This window comes from Delphinus delphis, chromosome 8 (assembly GCF_949987515.2).
Source record: "Delphinus delphis chromosome 8, mDelDel1.2, whole genome shotgun sequence".
Lineage (NCBI taxonomy): Eukaryota > Metazoa > Chordata > Mammalia > Artiodactyla > Delphinidae > Delphinus > Delphinus delphis.
In genome coordinates this window covers 49,606,818-49,627,270 of record NC_082690.1, presented here as the reverse complement: position 1 = coordinate 49,627,270, position 20,453 = coordinate 49,606,818, and the positions used below count along the sequence as shown (strand labels likewise).

The following is a 20,453-nucleotide window of genomic DNA, read 5'->3' as shown; positions in this document are numbered from 1 at the left end:
ACGTTTCAAGCTAGCGAAATCACGTTAGGTGGTCATTCTACTTTTGTTAATGTTCTTATATGAAACTGGATTTTTGACAATGACTAAAAACTTCCAAAACCCCGGAAATCATATTGAGCTCCACATCGTATTTCAGTGTCTTACTCAGGCCTCCAAATTGGCCAACTTGGAATAACAAAACACATGGAATTCTGAAGAGGCAAGAGAGGGTGGTGACTTAGAAACGTGGGTTTCAGTCTCAATTCTGCCTCTTACTGGCTGTGACCTTGGGCACCGCCCTTAACTTCTCTAAGCCTCAGTGTCCCCATCTATAAAGTGGGTTAGTATTCTCATACATAATGATAATAATGGTCATTGGAACCAAATGAGATCCACATAAAGCACTTACAACATATCAGCTAGTATTAAATATGTAGTATTTAATGTTATATTTTTAGCATTTGAATATAGAAAATATCCTTTTTGAACTTTCCTGTCTATGTTTCTGAACTGCCTGCTTTTATGATGGAGTGTTCTACATTCCTTATTTTACATCTTTCCTGTTTTCATGGTTTTAAGGAAGCCTTTCCTCAGTGGAATAATGATGACAATGGTTACTGTTTATAAAAGTCTTTACCTGGGAAAATATAAATCTGGATTCTCAATGTCATCTTCGAAAATCTTTTTTGATATTTTACTCAAAATTCCAAATTTGGAACCTTCTGTCTGTCCTATATAAAGAATTGGACAATTTTTTTTTTTTTTTTTGAAACACAGTTGTTATTTCAACAGCAGTTGGCAATAGAAATCCAAGCCTTGTGAGAGAATTAGAATCCCATGTACTGGTAGCCCTTAAATATTTCCCAGTTCTCTGCAGCCTCAGCATTTTTTCAACACTGATAAATTTTTGGCAATCCTTAAAGTTTGCTGTGATGACACCTTTTATATTTCAGCTCTACACATGTAAGGAAGAAAGATTATAAGGCCTAGGAAAGGATGTCTTTTGGAGTAAAAAATGGAAAAAAGAAGCAGTAGGCCAGTAGAAACGGGGCTAAGAAAAATGAGCTGACAACTCAAATAGGAGCAGAGGTGGAAACTGCAGGGACACGAGGAGAAATGAAAAGAAAACATGTGAATTGGAGGAAAAAGAGATGATCAGGGGTTACCCGCTGCTCTGATTAATTCCTAATAAATCCCCTGAGGTTTAAGTTCCGAAGTTCACTCTCCCCTTCTGGGATGGAAGGAGGGAGCATAAACTTCCTTAGTCTTTTCACGCAGCTAAGGTCCTTCCGCAGGTGACCTGGAGGCAAAAGTAAAGGTGGGAATCTCACCCAAGAAGATGGTCTGTCTTTATTGGACTATAAATCAGAAGAAAAAAAAAAATTTTTTTTTGGTGGAGGGAGTTTGATTTCTTTCAGGCACTTATAAAAATCAACTAGCTGTTTGTCTCTTTAATTTTCCTATATTCTCCCTAAATAAACTCTTCAGTGGGCCGGAGGGCGAAATAAAGGGGGTAACAACTATATATATTTTTGTATATTCTAAAATATACAGGGCTTCCCCGGTGGCGCAGTGGTTGAGAATCCGCCTGACGATGCAGGGGACACGGGTTCATGCCCGGGTCCGGGGAGATCCCACGTGCCGCGGAGTGGCTGGGCCCGTGAGCCATGGCCGCTGAGCCTGTGCGTCCGGAGCCTGTGCTCCGCAATGGGAGAGGCCACAACAGTGAGAGGCCTGCGTACCGCAAAAAAAAAAAAAAAAAAAAAAAAAATATATATATATATATATATATATATATATATACACACACACACACAAATCCTCTTCAGTAACCTAACTTGCCCCTCTGTTTTGGTGAGGTCAGTTATATTTCTGTGGCAAATTATGATTTTTGACCACTGACCCCAGCAACTATACAACCTGAATGAAGTTTCTCCTTTAGATCTGCAAGTAATTCAGTGTATTTCTCAGCACATCCGGCCTCCTTAGTTACTTTGGGAAACACTGCTTAGCACTGCTTTTGAGGGTCAGGGTCCAGAAATGTGTTGGAGGAAGTTGAGCATTCACGCCAATTAGATTCGGGAAAGGTGGCTGGGTCTGCGAGTGGGTGGGTAGAGATAACTCAAGCCAACTACCCCTGAGGGCCAGCTGTTTAGAGTCCAGTGGTCCCTAAGGTTTCATTTCTGGAAATAGTTCTATAAGTCTGGAAGTCAAACTTTTATATCCTTCAAAACTCATGAAATTATAAAATGTTAAGAGTGGGAAGGAATCTAACACACTGTTTAACTCAACCTCATCACTTTGTATATGAGGTAACTGAGATGCACTCAAAATCACAGAGTAAGAGGTGGCTGACTTGAACGCAGAATCCAGGTCTTCTGATTCTCAGGTCAATAATACTTCCACTTTCTACAGTGACCGTATATTTTGGAACTAAATATGTAGGCACTTAGACTAAGAAGACTGACTGAGTACTTTATTTTTGTTTTTTTTGGGTTTTTTTGCGGTACGCGGGCCTCTCACTGTTGTGGCCTCTCCCGTTGCAGAGCACAGGCTCCGGACGCACAGGCCCAGCAGCCATGGCCCATAGGCCCAGCCGCTCCGCGGCACGCGGAATCGGACTGGGGCACGAACCCGTGTCCCCTGCATCGGCAGGCGGACTCCCAACCACTGCGCCACCAGGGAAGCCCTGACTGAGTACTTTAAATCAGCATCGTTCTGGGGAATTGGAAGTATGTTAGCTGTAAAAAAGCTTCTCTATTAAGGCAAAAGGAGCTGGATAGAGAGCAAAAGAGCAAATGATTCCAGTTGAGGTCCTGTTCCCAGAGGGTCATTGGAAAGGACAGCTGTTCAGGCCCAATATGGGAACACCAGAGGCTCCCTGGCTCCACCAATGCATGGTCTCAAGGGCCTGTCGTGGTCTTAGAAGCGTGGAGAGGGAGTCTCTTGTGCCAAACAGACGTAGTACATGGCTATCGCTACAGCAACAGGACTGTTCCACTGAGCAAGAATGACAGTGATACCACCACAGACCAGTCAACCTGAGAGGGTGGGTTCCCTTAGATGCATTTGTTTATAGGCAAGACCACTTATTGGTTCTCCTTGGGATATTTACCGACATCTGGATTTGGGAGAAATTTTTGCTTGGGGTCAATTAGACAGAATATCCACTCCATATGAATTCCTTCTATTCATAGAGGGTGGTTAACATCTTTCAGGGCAGGTATTTTATGGACGGGAAAATGCTAGTTTCTAGAAAATTCTGCCTCTGTATTGTTGCTAAAATGATCTTCTAAGGTAAGATAAAACAGTATATGTCCTCTACTGGACAAAAGGAAGATATTTGAGTAGCTGAAGGTACTTCTTAGTCTATGCAGTATTAGCAAAGTACTTCTAGATTTTTTTGCACATGATTTTCTTCTTCTTCTTTTTTTTAAACCCCTGCCTAGTTCCAAATACATTCTGCAAAATGTAATTTGCGTCACCTCTCCTGAGAATCCTACCTACCTTCCCAGAGGCAATCACTTTTAACCACTTCGGTTTTAATTCTAGTGGTTACTTCCCTATTGCTAAACATATGCTTATACTAGAGCCGTTGACGCTTGAACAAAGGGCGGGGGTTAACCTGAGTATAATTTATCGTCAGCCCTCCGTATCTGAGTTTCCTCCACATCCGTGAATTCAACCAGCTGCAGGTAGTGCAGTACTACAGTATTTATTATTGAAAAATATCAGCATATAAGTGGACTTGCACAGTTCAAATCACGTGGTTCAAAGGTCAACTTCATTTCATTAAATTCTATTTTGTTCCCAGAACAAACGAAATCCCTCTGGCTTCCTGAGGATAGTTTTTGTTACGTGTGTTTTAATCTTGTTTCTGTCACTTGGTAGGTTTGTTAAGATATTCGGTAACCCGTGGTTGTCTGTTCCTATTTAAGAATGAGGTAGTAGAAAGGTCTCAGGAAGTATTGCATATAAGGGCAAAACTTTTCCACTGAAAGGCTTCAGGTTAGGGGAGCAAACCCTAAACTGTCCCCCTAACTAGCACATAGTGCAGGGTTTTGGTGTGGGGCACTATTCAAATGAGCTTATCTGGGTTCCTCAGAAGTCATCCTATTTCTTCAGAGCGGAAAGTTCATTTTCTGACGGGTGCTGAGTGCTCGCCTGGCAGCTGTTCTGCGTGTAGGGGTGTGCATGCCGAGTGGGGGCATCTTCTATTCTCAGGCTCTGCTCTCAATCCCATCTGTTGTCACTATTCTGAAGTCTCCGAGTTTCCTGGGTTCTGTTAGGCGGATCTGCTTCCTCCTGAGCTGTGGGCTCCTCTATACTTTGCAGCTTCACTGTGGTGGGCTGTTTTGTGGGTGGCATCCCTGGAAACACATCTCCAGGAGATGGCAGTCACATAGAATACCATGTGTAAGGTGCCCCCGGAGCTGTGTAAGGTACAGCACATGCCTTTCCTCTGTAGGTGATCTAAGGCAGGGACTGCTTTGTTCTGTTTCTTCAATTATTACCCTTCCATCTGCTTTCTGTCATGCAGAAGTATGCTGAAATCTTTTGGCCTTTGACGTTCCCTTCTCCTTTACTGTTATGGGACTGTCCCTTTTTTTTTTTTTTATTCCATTAGCTTCTTTTTAATGGGGTCTCAGGAGGAAGAGGAGATTAAGATATGGGCTGCATCTGTCAACTTGAACCTGAAGCAAGGAGCTCATACTGTTAATGGGAATGTTATTCTGCCTCGTTATGTCTGGCATAGTTATAGACGATTCAGATATCAATTTAAAAAACAGCAGTAACTAGGTAGAGGCTCAGACAGTTTTATTGTCTCTATGGATCGAATTAACTGGAAATCTGAAATATTTCCACTTATTTTATGTCAAGTAAATAGCAGCTTCAGTGAAAAATATATAAACCTATGGCCTTTTAAAGCACCTTCATTTTAATAAATATCCTAAGTAGCTGCTTTTCACGAAAGCATTAGCAAGGAGAATTTTGAAATAATGAAATTTCCAATTTCAGCTGATTGCCCACGTTCAGCAGTGTAACACCTTAATGGGAAGCCTGCTAAAGACCCATTGGCCTATGCAAAATGAAAAATACCTCTCCCACTATGCATTCAGTGACAGTGACTGTATGCCACATTATCTACGTATTTGATGGCCAGCTGGGATATATAGCATAAACTTCAGTGCTCTGGGCTTTGTAGAGGATTACTGAGGTTTCCCCTTCTAAATATTCCAGCAATGCAAGATTAATTCTACCTCAAATATTTTATTTTATATCAAGAAATGGTTTACATACATAGGTACATATATATGTATTTAATAACAAGTTTCAACGTGGGTCTTCAAACTAACCTAAGCTTTAAAAATGAAAGTTTTGTTTGTTTTCTCACAATACTTGGACAAAGCATATATTCAGCTAGTACTTATTGAGGGCCCTACAGGTACCCGCTGCTTTTACAGGAAGTTGGTGAGTGCTATGCTTTTCTCCCTTTTGGGGAGGCAGCTCATGCTTAGGGAGGGGATGGGTCCTGTTTAAGATGAACAACAGACAGCAGAGAGGTCAGGATCCAAAACGAATTCTTTGATTCCAGAGTCAGTTTTCTTCCATGATTGCAGGGAACAGAATATTTTTCATAGTTCATTGTTAACTAGATATGAGGCAAACTGCTTTATACCACTTGGAACGATGGGCCATAGCTGAGAATACCGTTTCCTGTTTTTTAGAAATGGGATCACTCTGTGTTATGACATCAGGGTAAGGCCTTCACATTTTTGTTTTCATCTTAACAGAGAATTAGAGTTAGTGACTGCATGTATCACAGAGGTCATTTCACTCAAGTGGAAAACAGTGCAAAATGCTGAAAGACTGCTTATTGGCAAACTGCTAATAAGCTTTTGTGAATAAGAAGAAAGAAGGAAAAGGTTTGGAAATAGCTCTAGAAGGAAATGCCATTATTTAGCATAGCGGAAGGAAGGCTTCTTTGTGTAATGACTGAACTGTGGGATGATAGCCACCCTGCACGCTGCCAAAGGAGGTCTTTATAAAGAACTAGGAAGGTGAGCTGGAGACCAGTGGTAAGCTCAGCCTCCACACCCTCATCTCTACCACAACTAACACCTTAGGCACTTAGTGTGCGTGTGGGCCTCCAGTGCCTCCCCAGATGCTGGGCTAGTCATTCTACTTAGTGATTTCTAGGCTGAGAGTCAGTTCTACTTCTTTATCATTTCTTATCCTAGGAACTTCTTCACTGTGTCTAACTTAGCCTGAATGTGGCTTATAAATGGTGGCACCAGTGCTTTCCCACTCAATAAAGACTTTTTTTTTTTTTTTTTTGCGGTACGTGGGCCTCTCACTGTTGTGGCCTCTCCCTTTGCGGAGCACAGGCTCCGGATGCACAGGCTCAGCGGCCATGGCTCACGGGCCCAGCCGCTCTGCGGCATGTGGCATCTTCCCGGACCGGGGCACGAACCCGTGTCCCCTGCACTGGCAGGCGGACTCTCAACCACTGCACCACCAGGGAAGCCCTCAATAAAGATTTTTCATGCCACAGTATAGGGGACGGAGTTGGACAGTGAAGTCAAATTTGATTTCCAATCTAGGCTTGCTATTTTCTATGTAAAGGTCTTTGGGAAAATTACTTAATGTGTCTGAGACTCCATTTTTAGAAAAAAAAGATGCCTATTTTACAAGACTATTTTGGAAATAAAATCAGGTAAGATACATAGATGGATGGATGGATGAATGGATGGATAGATAGATGGCCTGGCATCTAATAAGCACCTGATAAATGTTAGTTTCTTTTCTCTTCCCTCGAAGAAATAGCCATGAATTTGTACTATTTTTGTTCCCAGTAAATTGCACATTTTGAATATGATCTCATTAAGCGTCTAATGAAGCTTTCTTCTTGAAACCGAAGCATCCTAATCCTGTTAGTGTTTTCTTGATAAAATGCTGTCTCACCCCTTTGTTAACTCTGGATGTCTTTTCCTTGGTCCTTTCCACATATCCAATTTTACATGCAGAATTCAAAACCAGGCACATCCTTTGGAGGATATGACAAGCAACTGTGTTTTGTGGAAGAGTTTTGTCTAAACTATGGCACTTTCTAGAAGGAGAAAACCAAGGAGGGTAGTATGGAGGGTACAGTCACAAGCCTGCACGAACTTGCACTGCAGGTGATGACTGGTGGATGTTCTCAAGTCCAACTGGAGAATGCTCACAGGCGGCAAAGATTATTTCCTCTCATGTTTTGAAGTGGTCTCTTTACTTTAACTTTTTAAGATATATATACTAGAAATGTAAGAACATTTCTTACTCTAGTCCTAAATTCTTCTTTTGGCACTGAGGATAACCTGATGTGTAGAAAACAGCTTAGGTTATTCTTTCCTTGTTTAATAAGCACTTAAATATAATCTTGGTAATTAAAGTATTTTTAATATAAATATGAACTCAGCAGTGAGGCAAACTCAAACAATGATTTGAATTGCTTCCACAAACGATTATTACCCATATATATAGGAAAATGCCTCTCCAGAATATAGCAAAGATACCCGTCCCTGACTTTTAACAAATCCTTATTTAATATATATTAGAAACTCTCATGCCTTATTAAGTATATATTATGTATAACAACAACAGCAACAACTACTGTCACACACATATAATGCCAGTTCTATTATAAAAAATTAAATTGTATGTATATATAATTTTAATTCTTGAAAGAACTCTACAAGGAATCATCATCAGTATTTCCATTTTACATTAATTAGGAAACTGAGGCACAATGAAATCAAGTAACTTGCTATCACATAGCTAGAAACTTCCTTAGCCCTGGTTTAAATTCTGGGAGTCTGGTGAAGATCCATGATCTAGACCATCTTGTACATTATTACAGAACCAAATGGTCTGAAGTATTGACTGAGAACTTCTGTGTCTTTTTTTTTTTTAATGGAAAATAACAAATGTCACGATGGAGATAGTAGTTTACTGTTGAGAAATGAGTTACTTACTGTTGAGAAAAGAGTTACTTAATTCTTCCAGAGCAAAGTTTCTGTTTAGTCATCCACGCCTATCTCTGTTTTCTTTTATTGGAGTATAGTTGATTTACAGTGTTGTGTTAGTTTCAGGTGTACAGCAAAGTGAATCAGTTATATATATATATATATATATATATATGTCTCCATCCTTTTTCAGATTCACCTCCCATATAGGTTATTACAGAATGTTGAGTAGAGTAGCCTATGCTATACAGTAGGTCCTTATTATCTATTTTATATATAGTTGTGTGTATATACTAATCCCAATCTCCTAATTTATCACTTCCCCCCATATTTCCCCTTTGGTAACCATAAGTTTGATTTCGAGATCTGTGAGTTTCTGTTTTGTAAATAAGTTTATTTGTATGATTTTTTTACTAGATTCCGCATGTAAGTGATATCATATGATACCTGTCTTTCTCTGTCTGGCTTACTTCACTTAGTATGATAATCTCTAGGTCCACCCATGTTGCTGCAAATGGCATTATTTTGTTCTTTTTTATGGCTGAGTAGTATTCCATTGTATATATATACCACATCTCATCCATGTGTCTACAAATGACTCAATTTCATTCCTTTTAATGGCTGAGTAATATTCCACTGTATATATGTACCACATCTTCTTTATCCATTCATCTGTCGATGGACATTTAGGTTGCTTCCATGTCTTGGCTATTGTAAATAGTGTTGCAGTGAACACAGGGGTGCACGTATCTTTTTGAATTATGGTTTTCTCCAAATATATGCACAGCTGTGGGATTGCAGAATCATATGGTAGTTCTATAGTTAGTTTTTTAAGGAACCTCCATACTATTCTCCTTAATGGTTGTACCAATTTACATGACCACCCACAGTGTAGGAGGGTTCCCTTTTCTCCACACCCTCTCCAGCATTTATTGTTTGTAGTGTTTTGTTTTTTTTTTTTGATCATGGCCATTCTGACTGGTGTGAGGTGGTACCTCATAGTTTTGATTTGCATTTCTCTAATAATTAGTGATGTTGAGCATCTTTTCATGTGCTTTTTGGCCATCTGTATGTCTTCTTTGGAGAAATGTCTATTTAGGTCTTCTGCCCGTTTTGGGATTTTTTTTTTTTTGACATTGAGCTGCATGAGCTGTTTTTATAGTTTGGAGATTAATCCCTTGTTGGTTGCATCATTTGCAAATATTTTCTCCTATCCTGTGGGTTGTCTTTTCATCTTGTTTATGGTTTCCTTTGCTGTGAAAAAGCTTTTACATTTAATTTAATTTGTTTATTTTTGTTTTTATTTTCATTACTCTAGGAGAAGATCAAAAAAGATATTTATGTCAGAGAGTGTTCTGCCTATGTTTTCCCCTAAGAGTTTTATAGTATCCAGTTTTACATTAAGGTCTTTAATCCATTTTGAGTATTTTTGTGTATGGTGTAAGGGAGTGTTCTAATTTCATTCTTTTACATGTAGTTGTGCAGTTTTCCCAGCACCACTTATTGAAAAGACTGTCCTCCATTGTATATTCTTGCCTCCTTTGTCATAGATTAGTTGACCATAAGTGCGTGGGTTTATCTCTGGACTTTCTATTTTGTTCCATTGATCTATATTTCTGTTTTTGTGCCAGTACCATACTGTTTTGATGACTGTAGCTTTGTAGTATAGTCTGAACTCAGGGAGCCTGATTCCTCCAGCTCTGTTTTTTTCTCTTAACATTGCTTTGGCTATTCGGGGTCTTTTGTATTTCCAAACAAATTGTGAATTTTTTTGTTCTAGTCTGTGAAAAATGCCATTGGTAATTTGATAGGGATTGCATTGAATCTGTAGATTGCTTTGGGCCGTATAGTCATTTTGACAATGTTGATTCTTCCAATCCAAGAACATGGTATATCTCTCCATCTCTTTGTGTCATCTTTGATTTCTTTTATCAGCATCCTATTGTTTTCTGCATACAGGTCTTTTGCCTCTTTATGTAGGTTTATTCCCAGGTGTTTTATTCTTTTTGATATGATGGTAAATGGGATTGTTTCCTTAATTTCTCTTTCTGATCTTTTGTTGTTAGTGTATAAGTATGCCAGAGATTTCTGTGCATTAATTTTGTATCTTGCAACTATACCAAATTCATTGATGAGCTCTAGTAGTTTTCTAGTGTCGTCTTTAGGATTTTCTATGTATAGTATCATGACATCTGCAAATAGTGACAGTTTTACTTCTTCTTTTCAAATTTGGATTCCTTTGATTTCTTCTCTGATTGCCATGGCTAGGACTTCCAATACTATGTTGAATGAAAGTCTTCTTCCTGATCTTGGATGAAATGCTTTCAGTTTTTCACCATCAAGAATGATGTTAGGGCTTCCCTTGTGGCGCAGTGGTTGAGAGTCTGCCTGCCAATGCAGGGGACATGGGTTCATGCCCTGGTCCGGGAAGATCCCACATGCCGCAGAGCGGCTGGGCCCATGAGCCATGGCTGCTGAGCCTGTGTGTCCGGACCCTGTGCTCTGCAACGGGAGAGGCCACAACAGTGAGAGGCCCGCGTACAGCAAAAAAAAAAAAAAAGAATGATGTTAGCTGTGGGTTTGTCATATATGGCCTTTATTATATTGACGTAGGTTCCCTCTATGCCCACTTTCTTTTTATCATAAATCGCTGTTGAATTTTGTCCAAAGCTTTTTCTGCATCTATTGAGATGATCACATGGTTTTTATTCTTCAATTTGTTGATGTGGTGTATCACAGTGATTGATTTGTGGATATTGATAAATCCCACTTGATCATGGTGTATGACTCTTTCAATGTGTTGTTGGATTCAGTTTGCTGGTATTTTGTTGAGGATGTTTGCAACTATGTTCTTCAGTGATATTGGCCTGTAATTTTTTTTTTTTTGTGGTATCTTTGCCTGGTTGGTATCAGGGTGATGGCGGCCTCATAAAATGAGTTTGGGAGTGTTAATTCCTCTCAGTTTTTTTGGAATAGTTTCATAAGGATAGGTGTTAACTCTTCTCTAAATGTTTGATAGAATTCACCTGTGAAGCCATCTGGTCTTGGACTTCTGTTTGTTGGAAGTTTTTTTTTTTTTTTTTTTTTTTTTTTGCAGTACGCGGGCCACTCACTGTTGTGGCCTCTCCCGTTGCGGAGCACAGGCTCCCGACGTGCAGGCTCAGTGGCCATGGCTCACAGGCCCAGCTGCTTCACGGCATGTGGGATCTTCCTGGACCGGGGCACGAACCCGTGTCCCCTGCATTGGCAGGCAGACTCTCAACCACTGCACCACCAGGGAAGCCCTGTTGGAAGTTTTTTAATCAGCGTTTCAATTTCAGTGCTTGTGATTGGTCTGTTCATATTTTCTATTTCTTCCTGGTTCAGTCTTGGAACATTGTACCTTTCTAAGAATTTGTCCTTTTCTCCTAGGTTGTCCATACTATTGCTTGTAGTAGTCTCTTATGATCCTTTTTATTTCTGTGGTGTCAGTTGTAATTTCTCCTTTTTCATTTCTGATTTTATTGACTTGGGCCCTCTCCCTTTTTTTCTTGATGAGTCTGGCTAATGGTTTATCAATTTTGTTTATCTTTTCAAAGAAAAAGGAAAAAGAACCAGCTTTCAGTTTCACTGATCTTTTTTATTTTTTAGTCTCTATTTCATTTATTTCTGCCCTGGCCTTTATGATTTCTTTCCTTCTACTAACTTTGGGTTTTGTTTCTTCTTCTTTCTCTAGTTGCTTTAGTTGTAATGTTAGGTTGTTTATTTGAGATTTTGTTTCCTTAGGTAAGATTGTATTGCTAAAAACTTACCTCTTAGAACTGTTTTTGCTGTGTCCCATAGGTTTTGGATCATAGTGTTTTTGTTGTCATTTGTCTCTAGGTATTTTTTGATTTCCTCTTTGATTTCTTTGGTGATCCACTGGTTGTTTAGTAACATATTGTTTAATCTGTACGTGTTTGTGTTTTTTTACAGTTTTTTTTTTCCTATAATTGATCTCTAATTTCATAGCCTTGTGGTGTGAAAAGATGCTTGATATGTTTTCATTTTTCTTAAATTTACTGAGGCTTGATTTGTGGCCCAATATATGATCTATCCTGGAGAATGTTCCATGTGCATTTGAGAAGAAAGTATATTCTTCTGCTTTTGGATGGAAAAATTAAGTCCATCTGGTCTAATGTGTCATTTAAGGCCTGTGTTTACTTACAGGCTTTCTGTCTGGATGATCTGTCCATTGGTGTAAGTGGGGTGTTAAAGTCCCCCACTATTATTGTGTTACTCTCGATTTCCCCTTTTATGGCTGTTAGCATTTGGCTTATATATTGAGGTGCTCCTATGTTGGGTGCATACATATTTACAATTGTTATTTCTTCTTCTTGGGTTGGTCATGTAGTGTTCTTCCTTGTCTCTTGTAACAGTCTTTATTTTAAAGTCTATTTCGTCTGATATGAGTATTGCTACTCCATCGTTCTTTTGGTTTCCTTTTGCATGGAATACCCTTTTCCATCCTCTTACTTTCAATCTGTATGTGTCCCTAGTGGGTCTCTTGTAGACAGTATATATACGGGTCTTGTTTTTGTATCCACTCAGCCAGTCTATGTCTTTTGGTTGGAGCGTTTAATCCAACTACATTTAAGGTAATTGTCAATATGTATGTTCCTACTACATTTAAGGTAATTATCAATATGTATGTTCCTATTGACAATTAAAAAAATTGTTTTGGAATTGTTTTTGTAGCTTTTTTTCCTTCCCTTCCTCTTTTGTTCTCTTGTGATTTGATGACTATCTTTAGTGTGTGTTTGGGTTGTGTGTGTGTGTGTGTGTGTGTGTATCTATTGTAGTTTTTTGGTTTGCAGTTCCCATGAGGTTTTTAAAATTTTTAAGTTTTATTCTTTTTAAAAAAAATTTATTTATTTGTTTGCTTGCTTGTTTGTTTATGGCTGTGCTGGGTCTTCGTTGCTGTGCATGGGCTTTCTCTAGTTGCAGCAAGTGGGGGCTACTCTTTGTTGCAGTGTGCGGGCTTCTCATTGCGGTGGCTTCTTGTTGTGGAGCATGGGCTCTAGGCACGCGGGCTTCAGTAGTTGCAGCACGCGAACTCAGTACTTGTGGCTCGCAGGCTCAGTAGTTGTGGCACACAGGCTTAGTTGCTCTGCCACATGTGGGATCTTCCCAGACCAGGGCTTGAACCCATGTCCCCTGCACTGGCAGGTGGATTCTTTTTTTTTTTTTTTTTTGGTGGTATGCGGGCCTCTCACTGCTGTGGCCTCTCCTGTTGTGGAGCACAGGCTCCGGACGCGCAGGCCCAGCGGCCGTGGCTCACGGGCCCAGCCACTCCGCGGCATGTGGGATCTTCCTGGACCGGGGCACGAACCCGCATCCCCTGCATCGGCAGGTGGACTCTCAACCACGGCGCCACCAGGGAAGCCCGGCAGGTGGATTCTTAACCACTGTGCCACCAGGGAAGTCCCCCCATGAGGTTTTGATATAGCAGTCTATATATACACAAGGTTGTATTAAGTGGCTCGTCTCTTTCCACCTAAAGAAGTTCCTTTAGCATTTGTTGTAAACGTGGTTTGGTGGTGAATTCTCTTAGCCTTTGCTTGTCTGTAAAGCTTTTGATTTCTCTGTCAAATGTGAATTAAAGCCTTGCTGGGTAGAGTATTCTTGGTTGTAGCTTTTTCCATTTCATCACTTTAAATATATTTTACCGCTCCCTTCTGGCCTGCAGAGTTTCTGCTGAAAACTTTATGGAGATTCCCTTGTATGTTATTTGTTGCTTTTCCCTTGTTGTCTTTAATATTTTTTCTTTCTCTTTAATTTTTTCCAGTTTGATTAATATATGTCTGTGTTCCTCCTTGGGTTCATCCTGTATGGGACTCTCTGCACTCCCTGGACTTGAGTGTTTCCTTTCTCATATTAGGGAAGTTTTTGGCTATAATATCTTCAAATATTTTCTCAGGCCCTTTCTCTTTCTCTTCTCCTTTGTTGACACCTGTAATGTGAATGTTGGTGCGTTTAATGTTGTCCCAGATGTCTCTGAGACTGTCCTCATTTCTTTTCATTTTTTGTTCTTTATTTTGTTCTGTGGCAGTGATTTCCACCACTCTGTCTTCTAGCTCACTTCTGCCTCAGTTATTCTGCTATTGATTCCTTCCAGTTAATGTGTTGTTCATCTCTGTTTGTTCTTTAAATCTTCTAGCTCCTTGTTAAACATTTTTTTTATATCTTCTCAGTCTGTGCCTCCATTCTTTTTCTGAACTTTTGGATCATCTTTACTATCATTACTCTGAATTATTCTTCAGGTAGATTGCCTATCTCCTCTTGATTTAGTTGTTCTTGTGAGTTTTTATCTTGTTCCTTCATTTGCAACATATTTCTCTGTCATCTCCTTTTGTCTACCTTTCTGTGTTTGTGGTCTCCTTTCCACAGGCTGCAGGATCATAGTTTCTCTTAGTTCTGTTGTCTGCTCCCTGTGGGTGAGGTTGGTCCTGGGGTTTGTGCAGGCTTCCTGGTGGAAGGGACTGGTGCCTGCTGTCTGGTGGGTGGAGCTGGGTCTTGTCTCTCTGGTGGGCAGGGCCGTGTCAAGGGGTGCGTTTTGAGGTAGCTGTGAGCTCAGTATGACTTTAGGCAGCCTGTCTGCTGGTGGGTGGAGCTGTATTCCTGTTTTGCTGGTTGTTTGGCCTGAGGCATTCCAGCTCTGGAACTTGTAGGCTTTTGGGTGGGGCCAGGTCTTGGTGCCAAAAATGGGACCTCTGGGAGAGATCATGCTGATCAGTGTTCCCTGGGGCCTCTGCCACCAGTTTCCTTGCCCCCAGAGTGAGCTACCGTTGACCTTTGCCTCCTCAGGAGACCCTCCAAGACCCCTAGTTAGGTCTAGCCCTGGTTCCTATGGAGGTATTGCTTTGTGCTGGGTCCCAGTGCATGTGAGACCTTGTGTGCGCCCTCCAAGAGTGGAGTCTCTGTTTCTCCCAGTCCTGTGGAGCTCCTGCACTCAGGACCCACTGGCCTTCAAAGCCAAATGCTCTGGGGGGGCGGTTCTTTCTCCCGATGCCTGACCCTCAGACTGTCTTGTAGGGCTATTTTTATGTGGGAACGTCCCTGTGTAGCCTAAGTGGGTTTAATATTTTTTGGTGCTAGAGCTGTTTTTAATATGCTTGTCTGCCACCTCTTTCCTCAGTGTATGCTGGCCATTATCCCCTTGGTAAGAGGAGTGACTGATGTTGTGGTGACTTGAGCCTGCACTGGATATTGAATGGGGGCCTCCCCTTGCTCTGAGGTTGTCACTGCCCTGTCAGGGGCAGGGTCTGCTCTCCAGTTGGAGTAGAGGCCCCGAGATCTGTTTCTGAGCTGTGTTTCTGACCTGCAGTGTGACATAGGCAGGATTGGAGCACTCTCTCTGGGAGAGAAACCACTGGGTTTTCCTCCTCCAGAGCTGTTCAACTGTGAGTGTGCTCTGTTGTATCACTTTTCACCTGTTGTGCTGGCTCATAAATTATACTATTGCTGGAACTGCTCTCAGACCCACCTTAACAACGGGTATGCCGGCAATTGGCCCTGGTGTCTTTCAGGCGTTGCTTTCACCAGACTACCAGCACAGATCCACTGCAGTCAGGTCCCAGGACTGCAGTAATTGTGCACCAAGACCTGCTGTGGGAGCTATGGAGGCAGCTCAGATTCTGGCCCGGTCTAGTCCCCATGGGTATGTGCCCACAAACCCACAGTTGCTAAAGCTAGACCCATCTCAGCTGGGGGAGCACTCACTCATTTGGATATTCTGCAGGTGCTGAGTTTACAAAGCTGGCAGCTGGGGTGTAATTCCGCAGTTCCCACAGCTGTGAGGAGAGATTTCCGCTCTTCTTCCTTAGTTGCATGGCCCATGAGGCTCAGCTGTGGTTTCAGCCCCACCTCTGCATGTGGGCCTTCCACCAGTGTCTGTTCCCGAGGCTGCCCCAGAGCCTGCCTAGGTGGGTGGGGTCAGAGGCAGCAACAGGTGGGGCAAATGCCAGCCTGCTGGGGTGGGCAGGGGTGAAGGAGGCAGCCGCAGTGGGTGGGGCATGTGAGCCTGCTCTTGCAGGCCGTGGCCAAGGAGGGTGAGGCCTGCAAGCCTGCTCAGGCAGGAGCCCCTTCTAGTGCCCAGGGAGGCAGGGGCTGGCACGTGGGGAAGGGGGCTGCAATGGTGGCCAGGGCTTCTTCCACAAACATTCCCCCTTGTAGAGCTCTGTACTCCCATACCTTCAGGCTCTCTCTTTGCAGCTAACAGCAGTCCCCTCCCTGAGTCTGCTCTCCAAACCCCAGGTTCTAGCACCCAGCCTCTGTCCGCACCAGCAGACACATGTCTCAGGCTGGGACGTGCCGGGCTGTGGCACCAAACATTCATGTAGGTCTTACTCTGTCCTGCCTGCCACAGACTGGTCGCTGTGCTATCCTCTGAGCCCCTGAAGCTCCCCAGCTGGTCTCCCTACTAGCGAGGGGGCTTCCCTGGGTGTGGGAACCTCTCCTCTTTCAGTTCCCCCCAAGGGGTGCAGGTCGTGTCCTGTTTCCTCTTGTCTTTTTAAAATTTCTTTTGTCCTACCCAGTTGCATGGGGATTGTTCTCGTCCTTTTAGGTGTCCGAGGTCCTCTGCTAGTGTTCAGCAAGTGCTCTGTCAGAATTGTTCCATTCTTGATGTACTTATGGGGAGAGGTGAACTCCATGTCCTCCTATTCTGCCATCTTGACTCCTCCCCCACTCCTATCTCAGTTTTTGTTTTCTTTTTTAATAGAGGAGCTAAAATTGTTTGATGTTCTTTACTGCCAAAAACAGAAGAGTAGGACTAGGAAGAGAAGGAGGTATCCTTTTGAGGGGAGGGCAGTGTTCATGCAGAGGTCACATTCCTTTCACTCACGTTCCCATGGGTTTGCGGACATGCAGTGGATTTCCTTCGCTAAAGGCAAGAAAGGGCACCCCATGAAGTGTTTATAAGATTTATGCTGTTCCAGGAAGGAAAGGCTAACATCTCCCTCCCAAGTGGATGTCCACTAGGTCATGGAGTTTGCTGACTTGCCCTGGGGAGAGAAGATGAGAATGTCAGGCAGGGAGAAAGAAAGGAGGCAAGGACTAGCCCTAGTACGTTCCACCTGAGGGGTAGGAAAGATGCATGCTGCTCATATCTGCAAGCTCACATTTGAAGCTGCTGAGGACAGATGAGAAAGGGTGACTATGTGCTTGTGAGGAGGGACTGACGCAGCTGGGGCAAAGTGGGTGAGTGCATCAGAGGACTATAGTGTGCTACTGCCAGGGGGTTTTGTAGAAAAGATTGCTGATGCTCCCAGGGGACCACGTGCTGGGGGAGTTGAGTTTCTTAGCATTGGTGCGTGTTTGGTTCTCTACCCATCCAGGCTACATCACCCGTGATAGCCAACAGAAAGGAGGACTGCCACAGGAGAATGTGAGGAATGCCATTTCCCTTTTTTTTTTTTAAACAACTTCATTTCTACCAGAGAAGAAATCTAAGAGAAAGGAAGATCTAGAGGGTGGTATGAGAGAGAGAGAGCAGATCACTCCTCTATCAACTGCAGAGCACTTTGGTGGACCCCAAGTCTTAATAATGTTGGAAAGAGAGACAGAGGTTTGACTGAAAACACAAGATTTTAAAATAGACTAAATAATAGAGATTTTAACTGAAATGCCATTAAGGAAGTCTACTTGTCATTGAGAAATAGGGTTGAACAAAGCATAGTTGGTAACAGATATTGGAAAAATAGTGATTTAATTTTTATACAGTAACCAATTAAGTGTTGTCAATTAAATCAGTTGCGATTATAAAGCAAGTGGATGGAAATATTAACTCCTTCTTCTCAGCCCCTTCAGCTTCTATCTGATTGGGGAATTTAGAAATACGAAATACTAAGTCCTCTACACGTAAGCCTGGCCAGCCAACATCACCATTCTCATTTCCTGCCTTGCACAACTTGCGCGAAATCACTCAGTGGCCTTTTGACATCTGAAATCTGCTTAGATGTTCATGTTTTTGCATGTGCTCTTTCTCCGGCAGGGAGTACCCTTCCTTCCAATATCTGTCAGTCAGGCAAATATCCACAGATGCTTCAGTTCTCAGCTTGAGAGTTATATCTTCTCTGAAACCATCCTGACCTGTTCCCCCCCCTCCCTCTTTGATACCCATTCTCGGTCAGATATCCTCTCTGGATCCTTCATTAATCCCTCATACGTATTTCCTGTGTGATGCTTACACTGTTATGTGCAGGTGTGTGTTTATATTTCTGTCACTCTCAATAGATAATGAGTCCTCTGAAGGAAAAGATCTTATTTGACTTGTTCGGTGTAGTACCTCGCACGGTGCTTGGCATATATAACATAAGCTTCATAGAGATTTGCTAACAGAAAGAAAAAAAGGGGTAACATGGGGAGGGAGGGAGGAAGGAAGGAAGGAAAGAATTTATGCTCAAAGTGACAAGTGCTCGGTTTGGTTTAAGAGAAGGCTCCATATTCTTATCGTCTTACCCTTCCAGGGAGATGGCCCGTTGGAGACTCACTGAAGGCTGGCGGGTTGTAGTGCTGTGTTGGGAATGACTGCAAGAAAAGAAAGAAAAAACAAACACAATCATTTATTTAAAATATCTTTGCACATTCTAATAGTCTTATTGTCATGAAAAGAATCAATCTTGGAAGAAATACAGGAGACATTAACTGACTGACTGTTCTTTGGTGATAAGCAGAATCGTCCACCCCAGTATAACACTCTACCAGATAAGGGGCTAATATTTCGTTATAATTTGATTTCAACATGTATTATTCAAAAGCAAGCTTTAAATGAAGGGTAGCCATGAAAAGAAATACATATATTTGGAAGAGGTAATTATTTTCCCCTTGGAATAAGGTAACATAAAAACAAATTTCACTATGATGCAATATATTATTTTTTTAAGGCAGAACATTTTTTTCTAACAAAGTTTTAAACAGCAAATTTGAAAATTGTAGTAGTATTTAATTAGTATAAATTTATTAGTTTATATTTGCATACTTGTAAAAATAACAATAATTCAACTGTTGAATGAACACAAAAACTTGAAAAATGGGATTTCCAGTTGCATATCAACATTAGTTAGAACTTAAGGTTATTCCATATTTGGTTGCATGATAACAAGGTAAGACTGATTTTATAGATAAGTATTTGCACTAGAAATTATATTGTATCTTTGCACTAGAAATTATATTGTATGTATAGTAGTATCTAATACTTATTGAGTACTTATTGCCTGAGTTACTTTTCTAGGTATATTATTTCTTACAACTCTATGAGGTATGTACTGTCCCATTTGACAGATGAGGAAATTAAGGTAAGGAAGGCTTAAAACTTGCCCAAATTCATGTGGTAAATACCTGTGCTCGAAATGGTATCTAGATGTGCCATTCTTCTTAACCATCATATCACCTTCCAAATGGTAACAGTTTTTTTGGCTTTGAAAGAATTTGTCTTACAATCTCAGAATACTCTTCAATTAGGGAGACTCTTTCATCTGAGATATGCACAATGACAATCCAAGAGCATATTGTAATGAATTGTGAGTTTCCTATGTATTAAAGTATACAATAAATGGTATTTCAGTGTGTAATTTTAGTTTGTAGTATTAGTTTAAAAACTTATTTGTAACATTAGTTACATATACATGTAGTGTGTAAAGGTGTGTATATACAAATATATGTATAGAGAGAAACTTGAGTAAAATATTTGCAGAACGAGGCAACTTCACACAATTCTAAGACTTCTCAGCACATACTTTGAAAACACTGACATTGCCATACAGAGCCAAGCAAACAGGCTGCAGGTTTTCATTCAGAACTTTTGTTATTATGGGTGAGAGGAGGTGTTTGTTTCTCTGTGACTAGCATTTAGCTGTGACATGGATGACATTTATCTGAGGTTGAGAGAGCAGAATTTGGGGACTATGGCTAAGGCCTAGAGAATGGTCATCTTCAAATTAAGGATAGTATCCTTTGTTTCCTGGCATCCCTCATAGTGCCGATCATCACTTATGTCCACTAAGTGTGTTTTGATTGGCCAACTGAAAGGCAGCATAGCATTGAGGAGCTGGACCATGTAGCCAGGCTGCCTGAGTACAAATTTCAGCTCTGCCACACAGACCAATGTGACCTTGATTGAGTTTCTTAAAGTTCTCTGTAACAGTACCTTCCTCATAGGGTATTCAATGAATACAGTGTTTAGAACAGTGTCTGTCTGTCTTACATGGTAAAAGCTACATAAGTGTTAAATAAACATATGATTTAGCAGAGTGTGCACTTTGAGATCTTTCTTTTGTACTAAATAAGCATAATTAATTATTTAGATCACTTCAATTAGCCATATAGTCAATGCCACAAGGTGTAGATTTGTGAGTATATTATAACTTTGGTGGTCAATATCAAATTATCAAAATGTTTTCTGTTGTAAAAACAACATTATAAAATTAATAGAAATCAGCCACAGCAATC

General features: G+C 41.2%; 1 protein-coding gene across 14 annotated transcripts in view; it reads right to left on the bottom strand.

Moving 5' to 3' along the window:
- DLG2 (discs large MAGUK scaffold protein 2) overlaps window positions 1-20,453 on the bottom strand; it is a 929,335-nt gene that overhangs the window by 397,684 nt on the left and 511,198 nt on the right. For 13 of the 14 annotated variants that reach the window (XR_009520377.1, XM_060018173.2, XM_060018175.2 and 10 more), the window contains one exon: window positions 18,465-18,533. Coding sequence is in view for 13 of the 14 variants with exons in the window: in XM_060018173.2 (XP_059874156.1) it covers window positions 18,465-18,533 (69 nt within the window). In the remaining variant the exon portion in view is untranslated. Of the gene's footprint in view, window positions 1-18,213; window positions 18,338-18,464; window positions 18,534-20,453 lie in introns of those variants that run through there. The other variant, XM_060018179.1, reaches the window with a different exon arrangement.